The 16,171-nt window shown below is 43.5% G+C and overlaps 1 protein-coding gene and 1 pseudogene across 3 annotated transcripts in view; both read right to left on the reverse strand.

Moving 5' to 3' along the window:
- Positions 1 to 16,171, reverse strand: part of Jmjd1c (jumonji domain containing 1C) — a 121,864-nt gene that overhangs the window by 24,317 nt on the left and 81,376 nt on the right. For all 3 annotated transcript variants that reach the window (XM_004657868.3, XM_045137148.1, XM_045137147.1), the window contains 8 exons: positions 12,361 to 12,533; positions 9,799 to 11,996; positions 7,892 to 8,093; positions 5,735 to 5,949; positions 4,626 to 4,778; positions 3,676 to 3,765; positions 629 to 756; positions 108 to 321 (listed from right to left, as the gene is read on the reverse strand). In XM_004657868.3, the coding sequence (XP_004657925.3) occupies positions 108 to 321; positions 629 to 756; positions 3,676 to 3,765; positions 4,626 to 4,778; positions 5,735 to 5,949; positions 7,892 to 8,093; positions 9,799 to 11,996; positions 12,361 to 12,533 (3,373 nt within the window). The remainder of the gene's footprint in view (positions 1 to 107; positions 322 to 628; positions 757 to 3,675; positions 3,766 to 4,625; positions 4,779 to 5,734; positions 5,950 to 7,891; positions 8,094 to 9,798; positions 11,997 to 12,360; positions 12,534 to 16,171) is intronic.
- On the reverse strand, positions 2,831 to 3,665 carry LOC105943972 (annotated as a pseudogene).

Here is a 16,171-nt window from a genome sequence, read left to right on the forward strand (position 1 = left end):
GTTCCTAATAACAAATGTTTTCTGGAACCTACATAATTTAAGGAAAAGAACCAAGTAAATTACGTAGCAGTAAAGCACACTCTTGGTTAGACAGTGACAACATTTACCTTTCTTTTCCTCTCTGGATTTTTGCTCTGCAAGGTCTGCTAACCAGTGCAGTGGTGACTGGGATTCTGGAGGCGTCAGCTTGCTGTCTGTCCTCCCATCACTGCCAGGGCTGCAGCTGCCGTCACTCTCAGGCCTCTGAGGGCTGTGCGGCGGCTGGGTCTCAGGCATGCACAAAGAAACCTTATTACCGTGGTTCAGAACATTCTGTAAAGCCTACACAGGGAAGACAATTGCTACTCATTATTTCTTCAAAGCTAAAAAGAAATGATAGAAAGAAACAAGAAAACACAAGCCCTGCATCAGTTTTTTCTTTTTTCCTTCCCCACTTTGCTTTTCTTTAGAAACAAAGTATTACATCACAGCTAAGGCTTAGTTCAACTTTAGATCCTCCTGCCTGTTCCTGACTGCTGACATCACAGCCATATAACACCACATCTGGCCTAACGCTGGAATCCAAATATCTAAACTTCCATCATTTAACCATACATTTTATTGAAAGAGATTAAAAAAAAAAACTCACCTGAGACACACCATTCATCATTGGAAAATTCCCAGGCTGTAAATTCGGTTTGTTGGCACAGTGGCAATGAGATTGAATACCGTATTTTTCTCTCAGAATGTGCATGGCATCTAGAAGATCTGTCAACACTAAAAGTAAAGAAAATGTCAGTTAATAAAAAGACTGCTACAGGGCTGGAGAGATGTCTCAGTGGTTAAGGCGCTTGTCTGAGAAGCCTAAGGACCCAGGTTTGATTCTCCAGGCCCCATGTAAGCCAGATTCACATGGTGGTGTATGCATCTGGAGTTTATTTGCAGTGGCTAGAGGCCCTGGTGTGCCCATTCTCTCTCTGCCTCTAATAAAATAAAATGAAAAGACAGTTACAAGTTGGTAAGAATACAAAAGTGTTCTTACCAGTGCAGGATTTCTTGTGATCTTGTAATTGTCTTCCAGTACCCCCCCCCCCCAGTATTATCCCTTTTCCAACAAAGAACTAGCTAGCACCAAATCAAACTGACATTCTCCTTTTATTCTATTACTAAAATTTCAGTATGGTGAGCTAGAGAGATTACATAGCAGTTAAGGTATTTGCCTGCAAGGCCAAAGGACCCAGGTTTGATTCCCCAGGACCCACATAAGCCAGACACATAACGTGGCATGTGTCTGGAGTTCATGTGCAGCGATTAGAGGCCTTGGCATGTCCATTCTCTTTCCCTCTCTCTCCCTCTCAGATAAGTATAAATAAAAGAACTTTGGTACACTTAAGCAACAATCTTAGAAAACTTTCACCTACTGTAAACCCAATGACTTTATATACTTTTATTTTGCTCTTCTGAAATGGTTTATACAGTTTTCTTCAGAGTCTAAGACTGTTTTCCTAGCATTGCTAGATGGAATATTTCCAATCATTATGGGAAAATCAATTCAATTACTGGCTGAATTACTTCTATGTCTCCATTCTATTACATACCTAGCTACTTCTTGCTATGTTTATAAACAAAGTTGGCTTCAAACAGAACAATCTTTGTGCCTCACATTCCCAAGCACTAGATTACAGGGGCACAGCACTAATACACCCCCTAAATGATCCATTTCTTTAGGCATTCCTCCCCCTGCCCTGAGGCAGGGTCTCACTCTGGCACCGGCCCACCTGGAATTCATTATGTAGTCTCAGGGTAGCCTCGAACTCATGGCAATCCTCCTACCTCTGCCTTCCGAGTGCTGGGATTAAAGATTAAAGGCATGCGCCACCACGCCTGGCTCCTTTAGGCATTGTTTTTTTTTTTTTTTGGGGGGGGGGGGTAATTGCACATCACTCCTTTATTATACTGCTCTGGAAAAGATTTAGTAGTTATGCCCAAAATGAGAACTGAACCCACGTGGCAGGACCAGGTAACTGGAACATGATTCAGAAATGAGGCATGGTGAAATGCACACACGTAGACATGATCAAGGGGCGTTTCATCTCACTGCCACAAGCAAGGCGGAGGAGGGCTTCTAAGACACACGGCAGCAGTGCCTTTGCCCCGCCTCTTCATGGCCACAGAGCTTACTCCATGATGGTATGAGAAATGGCTTATTTTCATTTCCACATGGGACGATTTCAACCACCACTAGACACCCCAGAAGGGTTTTTGTGTGGCATTATTTATAGATGTGTGTGTGTATATGTATGTATTTTCTCAAACTAAAGTAATGCATGAACTCAGTTCAAGACTGATCCCAATGTTCTGGGGTCAGGAAGGAAATAGTTGTTTTCTCAAAATCACCATGCAGGCTACATTCATATTCCACTGGAATGACTAGAGCCCCCAGACCTTACTGTAGAAGAATGCAGAACAGGCTCTAGGAACAAAACTGGATTGTGGCTTCTCGTTGGTCGTGCCTCAGCATGGCTCCTCCCTGACCAAGTTCCCAGGCAGGTCCTTAGTAAAAAGCACTAGAAGAACTAGAACCACTCCCTCAACTCTGCTGGGTAAGAGCAGCATTGCCTGGGCTTGGACCAGGGACCCGCACCCAGAGGTGCTATTCTGACGAGATTCTATGGAGGGAGTGGGTGCAGGAGACAAAGCACCAAGATGGAAATGGAAGCCACCGGTCCCCATGTGCAGCTACAACTTAAGATCCTAAAGACGTAGTCAGTGTGACAGGTGTTAGGGAGAGAGACACGGGGCATGGGGACAGGGGGGTTGTTCCTTGGGGTCGTAGTCAGCTAGCTGGCCATCACTTCTTGGCCTTGCCCTGGGCGGCCACAGCTTCCATGGCTTTACGCATGGTCTCTTCATCCCGCAGGAACTGCATGGGCTTCAAGTTCTTGTCCAGTTCATAGACAATGGGAATCCCAGGTGGCAGGTTCAGCTCCATGATGGCCTCTTCAGAGAGACCCTCCAGCTGCTTGACAATGCCCCGAAGGCTGTTGCCATGGGCTGCAATCAGGACTCTTTTCCCTTCCTTGATCTGGGGAACAATTTCTTCATTCCAGAAAGGCAGTGCTCTGGCAATCGTGTCCTTCAGACCCTCGCAGGAGGGTAGCTGGTCCTCTGCATGCCTGCGATCCTTACTGATATTGCTGTAGAAGGGGTGGTCAGGCTCCATTGGTGGTGGTGGGGCATCATAGGAGCACCTCCAGATCTTTACCTGGGCCTCACCATGCTTGGCAGCAGTTTCTGCTTTATTGAGACCAGTCAAACCCCCATAATGCCGCTCATTGAGCCGCCAAGTCCTCACTACAGGCCACATCTGGTCAATGGCATCCAGCACTGTGCAATTCAGACTACTCTTTTCTGCGCTGAGGTAAAGCCGATGTCAAATTCATAGCCAGCATCTCGCAGCGCCTGCCCTCCGCGCTTCGCCTCCTCGTGGCCCGTGGGGGGCTCAGGTTGGCATCGTACCAGCCGCTGAAGCAGTTCTCCAGGTTCCAGGCGCTCTCACCGTGCCAGATCAGCACCAGCTTGTAGGTTTCCCATGGCAGAAGGTTAAGGAAGCAGCAGCAACAAGGACTCGCCGAGATTCTGGTGGCAGCCCAACCCCCCCCCCCCCCGGCATTCTTAAATAACATTTATACTTACCAGAACCAGGTATGATTTGAGTTGGCATTAAATGCTTGTGATCATGAGGCTGTCCTTTCACACACTTCATCCAAGCGTACAATTCTTTATCTGTAAGGTAATATAGCTTCAAGTATACAAATGATGGCCAATGTAAAGAGCTTAACAGTTATAATTACCTCTTAAAAAAAACTAGAAAAGATGGGCTGGGGAGACAGCACAGCAGTTAAAAGCACTTGGCTGCAAAGCCAACTGAGTTCGATTCCCTAGTACCCACATAAAGCCAAATGCACAAAGTAGTACATGCATGTGGAGCTGGTTTGCAGTGGCTACAGGACCTGGTGCGCCCATTCTCATTCATCCATTCTCATATTCTCTTTCCCTGTTATAAAAGAGCCGGACGTGGTGGCTCATGTCTTTAACCCTAGTAAAAGTAGGAGGATCGCTGAGTTCAACGTCAGTCTGAGACTACAGAGTGAATTCCAAGTCAGCTTGGGCTACAGCAAGAGACTACTTAAAAAAAAATTCTTCCTCTTTAACATACAGAGGGAAGTTTGTATATATTCCTAAACAATTTTATTTAAATTTCATAAACAATATGTAGAAAATCAATTCATACTAGTAAGTATTCAATTGTGACGTGTATGAATGACAGTCAAATTAAGACTCTAGAAGGAAATCAGGGTCCTAGAAAGTAGAACCCGAATGCAAGAAGGACTAACCTAAATTTGGTCTACACTGAGAAAGTTTTGGTCTAAGAGAGTGGACATACTATTATGCTAAGATATATAGATGCAGTTGAATTCTAAAAAAGTTTACATATTAATAAACTGTGGTGATTCCTTTTCTTAAAAACAAATGTAACACATTTAAGATCAAGGGTGGTAAGGAGGGAGCATCGAGGTGTGAGATAAAGACCCTAAAGAGCACCCAGGCAGCAGAGCAATTTTCTATCTCAGTTGTGAGCCCACCTCTAGAGCTCTTCCTCTCTTTGGCCTTGTAGCAGTCCAGACAAACCACAAATCCACACTTCTGGCAGACCCAGTGAATGTTGAACAGCGTCGCCTCACATGCGTCACACATCTCCCGCACTCCTCGTACTGCTCTTTTCCAGGCAATTTTGGCTGAAACACAGAGAAGGAAAATGAAAACGCAAGCAGCAAGCATGCTCTGTCTTGTGTGCTTCTGGCTGAAATACAGCAAAACTGAAAATGTGATGGCAAACCATCTATTTCTAAGGCTATCTTAACTTACAAACAATGGCAGATTTCTTCTCTACTTGAAACAGGGCCTCACTATGCAGCACAGAATGACTACAGAGTTCTTATGCCTCTGCCTCTACTACCAAGTACTGAGTCTCGAGGCATGGGCCACCACAATTAGCATGTTTCTCTAGACCACTGAGAAGTAATCCTAAGCAGCACAGAAAAGGTTTGTCATTGACACCGGGTCTCTTGTCTGGTTATGAGGACACAGCAGGTGGGGGTGCTGCTGTGCTTAAGCCTCTCCCAGTAGGTGGCAGGAGCAGAGATATCCCCTTCAGTTAGGTCATCAGAGCTGCCTTTAATCATTGCCATATAGGCTCTGGGAACAAAGCAACAATTTCACAAAGTACAGCTTAGGCACTTGGGTTTCCTTAGCAATATACGTAACATAACTACTTTGTATGCAAACGTATGGAGTACTTCTCTTCTACGTGATGCACCTGACTCTCACAAAGACTGGTGGGCAGAGCTTGCACAAACAAAGCACAACTTGAGATTCAGATAAAAACAACCAGAATGGATTATGTCCTTATACATTTATATGTAAAGTGATAAAATTTCACAACTTCGCATCTAAAGAACTTTTAGCACATTAATGCTGCAGCAGCAAGTATAAGACGATGTTACTGTGATTTCACAAAGAACTAACCCAGCCAGTCTCAAAAGTCAAACACCTCTACCTTAAGCACATTAAAAAGTGGCATTATCGTAATTAGAAAATGGATTAAAGACAAGGAAATTATTTCGCAGATACAATTAGTCAAAGAGAACTTTTAAATGAAATGTTGACAGTGCATGTTATTTAACTTCCTTACCATCCTTTTTCACCCAGGACAAAGCTGTCTTTTCAGATGTTACTAATTGACAGAACTTATCACCTATTATATCCAAGATATATTTAGAGGTTTCTACGTCTAGCTCATCATCTTCGTGATTTTCATGTGTCCATAAGCTCACGGCTTCATCATCGTATTGGTCAGGAGAAGAGAAACCATCTATCCTAACCACTCCATTTTTACTAAATGACAATCTGAAACATTAAAACATAAAAGTGTTAGATACTTAGGAATTAATTTTACAGTCACACTAAATTATAGAAAGTTATAATTTAAAAACAAAATAGCTCCTCATACATGCTGTAATTATTAATCCATTACAAAATGCTCTAATGGCAATAAGCAATACCAATTTTTGGTTATTTCAAGAAATTAGGGTTGGGCTACAGCTCAGTGGTACATTGCTAGACTGGCATGCACAAGGCCCTCGGGTACCTTTAGGATGGCAACAGTAGTTATTATTCAGCAACTACAATAAAACAGAAACTACTGGAGACTGCCCAACTAAGTGATAAACAGCAGAGTAGATACAAAAATGTGTGTCCAGGATTATCCAGAACAGTACTTGTATTTTATTTATTTACCTCATTTCATAACCTAGGCTGGCCTTGCACTCACAACTCTACATCAGTATCCCAGATTGCTGGGATTATAGGCATGTACCACCATGCTTGGAATACTATTTTATATCCAGACTTAATGTGGAAATTAGCAAAGTTAAAAATGGCTGTAATCACCTTAGGATTTTTATTAGGTAGGAAGTTAAAAAAGTTAAGAGCACAGATACTTTATTTATAATGACTTAAAAGACAATGCATGAAACTTTTCTGATATTAAACAAAAAGCAAAATGGCTACTCTCTTAGCAGCTGGCATTATTCCTTGAGTACTTAGACCACTCTCCCATGGGGCACATTAAGTTTATTATAAATCAGTATTATTTTTTAAAGGGACAACACCAAAAAAATTTCTTTTACCCCAAAACACCCTTCCCCAGGGTTTCATGAATTCCAGGCTGGCCTCAAACTTGCATTTAGCCTAGAATAGCCTCCTACCATCCCCTCTTCCCTCCCCCCAGACTTGGCAGGGTCTCACTCTATCACAGGCTGACCTGAAACTCACTCTTTAACAGTGGCTGGCCTCAAACTCAGGGGAATCCTACTCAGGCCTGAGTGCTGGGAGGAAGGCATGGGCCACCGTGTCTGGCTCTCCTTTCTCTTTTTAAAACCAAAACTTTCTTCTTGTCATGAACAACCATCTTAAACCTGTTTTATTTATTTTTACCTGAACATTTCCTTCATTCAAGCTTTTTGTAGATTTTCTTATCCTTTCCTTTCTTTTCTACCTCTTACTCACATGTGTAACTATTCCCTAAAGTTGCCTGTGTTTGGGGACTGCTGGTTACCAAGACTATGAAATAAAAAAGAATAGATCACAATCTGTTCTTACTAATACATTATTTCTTAGAAATCTCTACTGAGAGGCTAGGAAGATAGCTCAGCAGTTAAAAGGACCAAGGTTCAATTCCTCAGCACCCACGTAAGCCAGATGCACAAGAGGCGCACGTGTCTGGAGTTCGTTTGCAGTGGCTGGAGGCCCTGGTGCACCCATTCTCTCCCTCTCTTTACCTATCTCTCTCTAATAAATGGTATTTTAAAAAAAATAAATTCTCTAATAAAGAACTGGTTGTTTCCTTGCCATTTTTGGGGATACGTGGGGGCTAACATTTTCTTGGCCATTTTTTTGATTTTTTGAGGTAAGGGTTCCCTCTTGCCCAAGCTGACCTGGAATTCACTATGTAGTCTGAGGGTGGCCTCAAACTCACCGGGATCCTCCTACTTCTGCCTCCCAAGTGCTGGGGTTAAAGGCGTGCACCACCATGCCCAGCTCACTGACAAGTTTCACACCATCTCCATTTAATTTTTTTTCTTTAATTGGGGGGGGGGGAGAGAGAAGGGGCACACTAGGGCTTTTTCTTCTCCTGCAAATGAACTTCAGATGCATGCACCTTACTGTGCCTCTAGTTTTATGTGGGTACTAGGGAATTGAACCCAAGCCGGTGGGCTTTGCAAGCAAGTGCCTTTAGCCACTGTTCCATCTTTCCAGCCCCCATGCATTTTTTTTTATTTTCACTCACCGCCTGAAATAATAAAATCTACAGAACACTGGTGAGTGAGCTGGCTCCTCTCCCTTCTTACTGCGGACAAGTCTACACTCGCGGCACTTCTGTAAATTGGGCCCGATCTCACAGCAGGAGTCATCCTGTAAGAAGGACTCTCCGGTTTGCTTCAGCTTCTTGACTTTTCGCCAGTCTTTTAACACCGACCGAGGGACACCAGCTGTAAACCAGTAGGAAATTATTAGCAAGACCATGCAATATAGACACTTACATTCCCGGGGGTGAAATTAGGACAGTGACATAACCAAGACAGTACAGTGACAACAAGACAAGACAATGCTTCCACGACAGCAGCCTTCATTTTTACGTGTTCACACGCTCCAAACAACTGAGCCAAGGAGCTGCAAACACAGACCTGGAGAAAAAATTCTGCTTAACTCAAATGTTTACTTATTATTCATAAGGCTGTAATCATTACAACTGTTCACACTCTGCTCATCTTGGAATAAAAGTCCTGGCCAGGTGTGGTTACTCACATCAAACATCTCTGCACTTGGGAAGCTGAGGCAGAAGGAGCAACATGGGCTACAGAGTGAGACTACCTTGGAGACTAACACCAAGTGTGCATGTGCATAAACACTCCCCTGTATACAAAACATGCTTTCCTTGCTATTATACCCTCCCATTTTACACCAACAGCAGCAGTATCTTTTAGAAAAACAAAGGAGTTTTTAAGAAAAGGAGGAAAAGTCTATAATACTAATTTGAATACCTTTACTGATGAATTTTCCTAATAAAAGGCAAAGACAGGCCTGGCTGGCATATACCTTTAAATCCCAGTACTCAGGAGGCAGAGGCAGGAGGATGGTCATAAGATCAAGGATAGCCTGAGACCCTACCTAGAAAAAAGGAAAACAAAAAAGGGCTGGAGAGATGGCTCAGCGGTTAAAAGTGCTTGTTTGCAAGTCTGACAGCATGGGTTTGATTCCCCAGTACCCACATAAAGCCACATGCACAAAGTGCCACATGCATCTGGAGTTTGTTTGCAGTGGCTAGAGGCCCTGGCTCATCCATTCATTCAGTCTCCCTTTCCCTTTCTCTACTTCCAAATAATATATGTATATGTAAGGAAATAATATATAAATAATTAATATATATATTTAAAACCCCCATTGAGCTGGGCCCAGAGGCATACACTTCTAGTCCCTGCTACTCCACTCCAGAGACTGAGGAGGAAGAACTGAAAGCAGAACTAAGCCAGATGTTAGGGAAATCCTTGGCAACACAGTAAAACCCTCTTCTCTAAAATGTGTGAAGAAGGGGGGGGGGAAAACATCAAATACAGTCTAATGCTTGTAGACAAAAATATCAAACTTTGGCTAGAGAGTGTGCTTAACAGTTATGTTGCTATCCTCCAAAGCCAAGGGAGCCAGGTTCAATTCCCTACGAACCACGTAAGCCAGATGCACAAGGCAGCACATGCGTCTGGACTTTGTTTTCAGCAGCAGGAGGCCTTAGCAGCCCATTTGTCTCTGCTTCTTTCTTCCTCAAATAAATAATAATACAGTATTTTTAAAGAAATATTAAAAACTATTAAATTTTCTATCATTTCTCCATAATGTTTATTAACATAAGCTTAAGAAGTAGAAATCATGGCCTAAAGTAATTAGTCATCTGCATAGCAAGAAGAATCTTGAGACCAGGAGGAACACCAAAATTTTTTATGTGGTTTAAATTTTGCCTGTTAAAAATTTTTGAGCATATCTACTCTCAAATACTAGTGGCGTAGCTTTAAAGAGTATTAAAGAGTATCAGGCTGTACTGACATATCCTAGAGCACACGCTAGCCTTGCAGTCTGTGTCCTGTCCTTGGTTTCCAGTCACTCCCCATGGTGTCTCAGAGGCTCTCTCAGAGGCTCACTCACCACTAGTGCTGGCCTGCAACTTCAGCTTGCTTTTGTCCTTGGCACTCCTGCTGAGTACGCCATTGGGTTTCAAATCTTCTTCCACTTCCCCTTTTCTCTTCTGCAAGTCATTCTGCTTCTTTTTGTAGGTTGGCTTAGGTTGCCTTTTAGTCCTTTGCTCTGACTTGCCTTCACTTTCATCTGAGTCTCCACTTTCAGATTCATAAGTTCTCTTGGTTTTTCTCCTACTGATGATATCATCTCTTACATATTTATCAGCTGTGATTTTACTGTCTATGCTATTTTGTATGTCGTTAGATGTAGAGGCTATTAAGTTGACAGAACATGGCTTAATCATTTCTGATACCGAATTTCCTGGAGTTTCTACCTTACTAGTATTTTTATCTTCCTCTGAGTGTCTGGTGAGCCAGGCCTTTTTCAGTTTAGTGTGGTAGTTTGGCTGACTTGACTGGGAGACTTGCCCGTTTCCTACAGAGTTTGCTTTGTTATTTGTACTACAGAGCACAGTGCTATCCAGAGGAAGAGAGACTGCAGCTGTCTGACTCTTCACAGCATTCAGTTCAGTCTCACTGACATTGCTACTTTTATACTGAGCTGCAGCCAATGCTGCCTTGTGCTTTTTTAGATGGACAAACTCTGTTGTGCCTGGGGAGCCGGAGCTGGGCTGCAGAGCACTTCTTGCCTTACTCCAGGCTAGAGTACCTGGAACTGTGGTGTGGAGCTTGCATTCCTGGGATTCAGCCACTGACTGACGATGGCTCTCTGTAGAAGAGCACTCTGAAGAGGCCAAGGGCACAGCGGCGCGAGGTAAAGAGTGCTCTGCTTCTGAGCTGGCACGGCGGGACACGCTGGTGCTCAAGGCAGCAGAGGCCAGCTCCTCGGTCTTCGAAGTACAAGCTGCACTCACAGCAGACGTGACAGGAATGGGGGCACTTCCCTGAGGGAGAGCTTCAACGCTTGCCTCAGATTTCACATGAGCACTGTCCAAATGCACATTTGGCAGAATGATCCTTCCAGTCTCTCCAGCTTCCCCTGGTTTGAGGTAATCTGTTTTACTTGTCCCAGTTGAAGATCTTTGACAAACTCGATCTTTGGAAGCTACTGGCATAGCTGACACACCATCCGTTTTTGCACTAGATGGGGGACGCACAATGACAGATGCCACAGCAGCCTGCGCCTTTCCACTGCTTTTCTCCGCATGCCACTCAGCCTTCTCTTTGCTGAGGCTATTATTGGATCTCCACATTGCTGCCAGACTCTGTTCCGAAGAAGTCTTAAAACCTGCCTGAGAATCTTTTGGTTCGGGAATCAGAGTCGGGGGCTTCTGAGACTCTAGAGCTTTCCCGCCAGCACTCACTGGCATCACTGGGGTCAACGTCGGAGGGGAGAGGCTGCTGTAGCTGCTTTCCTTCCTCTCTGAGCTGTGGTGGATTGGAGGGTGGAACACTGGTGCTCTGTGCAAAGCGGGCATGCTGCGGAGCGTGTTGGTAGAAGACACCGTCATGTGGGTAGGACTCCTGCAGTCACTTCTGAAGGCCGTGGCTGAGTGGGGTGCAGGCAAATGGGGAGGGTGCTCTGGCATCTTGCCCACTAGCCCTTCGCTTTCTGGCTGGTGTTTAATCAAAGGTGGGGGCTTTGAAAGCGACGGTGTAAACGGAGTCAGAGGTTGAGGGTCAGCTGCTGCACAAAGACTGTTGCTCTGCTTGTCAGTGTAAACACTGGAAGCCTCTTTGGATGGGTATGACCTTGGTGGCTCGTTAACCACACTATTGGACAGCGTTGTGAAGTAGTTACTCTGGGGCAAACTCTGAGGCACCGAGTGCTTCATTTTATACAGCTCTGACACTGAGCGTTCCACATCTTTATCTTGTTTGATGGCATGGCTTTTAGGACTCGATGACAACGCTACTGCTCTGGAGTAATTCTCTCTCTCGCACTCAAGACCCTTGATTTTAGTTGTAAAGGGAGCAACATCAATACTTTCTTGAAGAATCCGACGATGTTCCTCCTTGTATTTGTTTAACCTCTCTCCTGTCTCCTGCAGTGGCCTTGGCAACTGATTTAAGGTTGGGTCCAAAAAATGCCTGTGTAGATGACAATCTTTTCCAGTCTGTGACCTGTGAAGACCTAGGTCACTTTTTGTTGACGTGGACGCAGCAGAGCGCACCGGTTCAGTGAAAGCTTTCCTCTCAGCTTCTCTAGAGAGAGTACACAGATTTCCATAAGGTTTCTTATACACAGAAGTTAGGCAAATTTACTCAATATCAAAGTAAAGTACATCTATCTTTGCATGCATTATAAATTATTAAGTAAATCAGAAGTAGGTCAGCAGTATAAAAAAGAACAGAACCAAGTATAGTATGGCTGAGGCTTAGAATGCTACCACTTGGGAGAATCTGGCATGGGGGCTGCCATGAGTTCTAGGCTAGGGTGCCTCAGAAAGCTAAAAATAAAAAGAGCAGCATTTCAAAGCATAGTTTAACTTTTAAATTAACCATTCGAAAGGTAAATTAAGAAAAACTACCAACAGGCTAAGTTAAGTTTTCATGCACGTAAACTTACTCTTTGTGGTGGTCTACTGCGGTCTGTGTCACTGGAGGGCTGGAATGGGCTGCGACCTTGTGAGGTCGATGAGGCTCTGCACTGGAAGGTCTGACGGGAATGTGACTAAGCAGTCCCATACTATCTGCTGAGGTCACAGGAGTGGGCTGATGTAACCAAGGACTGGGAGAGTTCTATTAAAAAAAAAAAAAAAAAGGACCTAGACTTTAGTTAATAGGAAAAGCTAGACTCTTCAGCTAAGCCTGGTGGAATGGAGCTATGTTCAGTACTGAGTGTCATGGGAAACTTTGATTTGTGGTATATTTATGAAATCTGAGTTTCTAAATGAACTTATTAAATAGTCAATTATTTAATCATCATTAATAACATATTTCCTGCATTGTGCATAAAACTAATCAATATTAAAACCGTGATTTATGCCTTTTCTAAAAGCAGATCTTGAAATCTGTGCCATTAGCTCAATGTAAATATGTAATCCAGAATACCTTTATGACTTCCTGGTTCTAAGCACCCAAGAATGCCCGCTGCGCACACTAAAACACAGTATCACTCATAGACTATTACTCTACCCGAATGTGAGACTATAAGTGGACTTGCCAGTTTTTGGAATTAAAAAAAATTTTTTTTTTTTACATTTTTATTTATTTGTAAGCAGAAAGAGAAAGGACAGAAAATGGGCATGTCCGGGCCTCCAGCCACTACAAATGAATTCCAAATGCATGTGCCACTGTGTATCTGGCTTTATGTGGGTACTGGGTAATCCAACCTGTATCTTTATGCTCTGCAGACAATTGCCTTAATCACTGAGTCATCTCTCTAGCCCCAAATAGTTCAAATTTCAATTCAAGACCATAACATTTTCAAGGCCTAAATCTACTTCACTGTAGTTTATAATCTAATAAAAAATTGAACCATTAAGCTTGGAGATACGGAAGTAAAACAAATTTTGTTCTATGTCAATATGATGCCTGTTTTATAAATTAACCCGCACATGTTGGCAGTGACCTATATGCTAAGTCACATAGTTAATAAAATGATTACAAAATTTTTCTATCCTGCCGGTGGTGGTGGTGCACGCCGGTAAGAATTTGCTGAAGAGGCAGAGGCAGGAGGATCAGGAGTTCGAGGCCAGCCTGGGCTACACATTTAAATCAACGCCTACGAAATCAGAGAGCCAGAGCCTCAGAGGCCCCCAACACCTCATCACTGAAGCAAACCAAAAATGAACCCAACATGGCTCAGGGAAATTTTGCAGAAGAGGGGGCGGAAAGAATGTCAGAGCCACATGTTGGGTCATGATATGCAGAGACATTTATTGTACCAGTAACTGTGGGGTAACTCCACAATGAACGACCCATATACCTCAACAAGGAGGGGCCAATGGGGAGGGGTAGGTCACAGATGAACCTAATAATGGTATCAAACTGCCTGTACTTGCAGAATAGAAAACTAATAAAAATAAGTAAGTAAAAAATAAAAAAAATTTCTATCCTATGACTCATTACCTTTCAAGGGAAGGCAGGAGGACAACTGTGATTAATAGAAGCCCAATGCTATAACTGAGACCTTGACAAACATGGCAATATTCGTGACAAAATAACATATACATATACACATACATATATATATATGTATATATGTATGTATGTATTAGCAATCATTGTTACTTTTCTTTTGGGGGAGTTTTCGAGGTAGGGTCTCACTCTAGCCCAGGCTGACCAGGAAATCACACTGTAGTCTCTTAGGGTGGCCTTGAACTCACAGCAATCCTCTTACCTCTGCCTCCCCAGTACTGGGATTAAAGGTGTGCACCACCATGCCCGGCCACTGTTGCTTTTATTAGAGGCCAGAGTTAAAGAGGAATTGGTAGGAATAAACCACAGGAAAAGCCCTTAAAGATAATTAGAGCTCTATCTTGTCTTATTAATCACTATGTCCTTTATTACCAACATCACGTGTTAAACTTGGAATTCCTAGCCTTGGTTTAGTATGTCATCACTGTTACCCAAACTAGTGTAGCTTCTCTGACAAGCGTTTGGCATGATGACCACTATCCCTGCATATCATGGTATTTATGCTATATGTAAGCAGTTACTATTCTTGAAGAAAATGAGCACACGGGAGGCAGAGGTAGGAGGATCGCTGTGAGTTCAAGGGTACTGAGATTACAAAGTGAATTACTGGTCAGCCTGGCCTTGAGTGAGACCCTACCTCAAACAAACACACACACACACACACACACCATCTTTACTGCTAGCACTATTCTTTCTTTTGAGGGGGGGGAGGGAGGGAAGGAGGGCAGGCAAGCTGGCATGTCAGGGCCTCAGCCACTGAAATCGAACTCCAGATGCTTGCACCACCTAGTGGGCATGTGTGACCTTGCTCTTGGCTCACCTTCTTGCATCTGGCTAATGTGGGATCTGGAGAGAGATTGAACAGTGGTCCTTATGCTTCACGGGCAAGTGCCTTAACTGCTAAGCCATCTCTCCAGGCCACCAGCATTATTTATTAAGGTGAAAGTAACTCAGGAACACTAACAAAAAATGAATATAGCCGGATGTGGTGGTGGTGACTTTAATCTCAGCACCTGGGAGGCAGAGGTAGGAGGAATGCCATGAGTTCAAGGCCACCCTGAGACTACGTAGTTAATTGTAGGTCAGCCTGAGCTAGAGTGAGACCCTGCCTCAAAAAACAAACAAAAAACAAAACAAAAAGAAAAAGAAAAAAAAAAAAAGAACAAAAAAAACAAGAATGCAGACCCAGGTATGGTGGCGCACACTAATCCCAGCACTTGGGAGGGCAGAGGTAGGAGAACTGCAGTGAGTTCGAGGCCACCCTGAGACTACGTAGGGAATTCCAGGTCAGCCTGGGCTAGAGTGAAACCCTACCTCAAAAAAATAGCCAGGCATGGTGGCACACACCTTTAATCCCAGCACTGGGGGGACAGAGGTATGAGGATCACCATGAGTTCAAAGCTTCCCTGTGACTACATAGGGAATTCCAGGTCAGTCTGGGATAGAGAGGGTCTCTACCTCAAAAAAAAAAAAAAAAAAAAAAAAAAAAAAAAAAAAGGCATAGTGGAAGAGTGATGCTCTCCTGTTTGATACCTGGATCATAATTCCAAGCACTACAGAAATAAGTAAATAAATGCATACATGCATGTGTGCATACTAAACTATATGTATGTGACGTGTACCTATCTACCTACATAGTGAAATGAAATGCAGTCTTAAGTAAGAAAACCTAGTCTCAAGGGCACATGTATGAACTGCAAGGACACACTCAACAAAGGAAGCACCAGTAAAAGAGGTGCTGAGTGAGTCTATTCATATGAAGCACGTGGAACAGTGAGAACCACAGCAATGGAAAGGAGAACCATTAGTTGTCAGGGGCTGAGGGAATTAACTTCCCAATGGTTAGTTTGGGGTGTGATTTTTTTTTTGGGGGGGGGAGGTCACCCAATGTATATCAGGCTGGACTCTCTCTGCCAAGTGCTGGGATAATAGGTATAAGCCATCATGCCTGGCCTCTATCAATTTACAACATGAGAAAGCTCTGCTGCCCGACAATGCTTGGCACTATCGCACTATGCACAAGACGTGACTTCAGATGGTCACCTTAATGTTAAATGTTAAGTGACACAAACACGCAGACAAGGTGCTTTGAGAACCTTCCCGAATGCCTGACGACTGCAGTGGGCAGCAGAAAGGCTAAGGTTGTCTCTTGGAAATTTAACAATGACAACCATTTCTCTCCCTTTTTATACTGAGTCTGGTATTGCCCTTATAAGACATTTTTAGTGCTAAACGAA

Source organism: Jaculus jaculus, chromosome 18, assembly GCF_020740685.1.
Source record: "Jaculus jaculus isolate mJacJac1 chromosome 18, mJacJac1.mat.Y.cur, whole genome shotgun sequence".
In the NCBI taxonomy this organism is placed as follows: Eukaryota; Metazoa; Chordata; class Mammalia; order Rodentia; family Dipodidae; genus Jaculus; species Jaculus jaculus.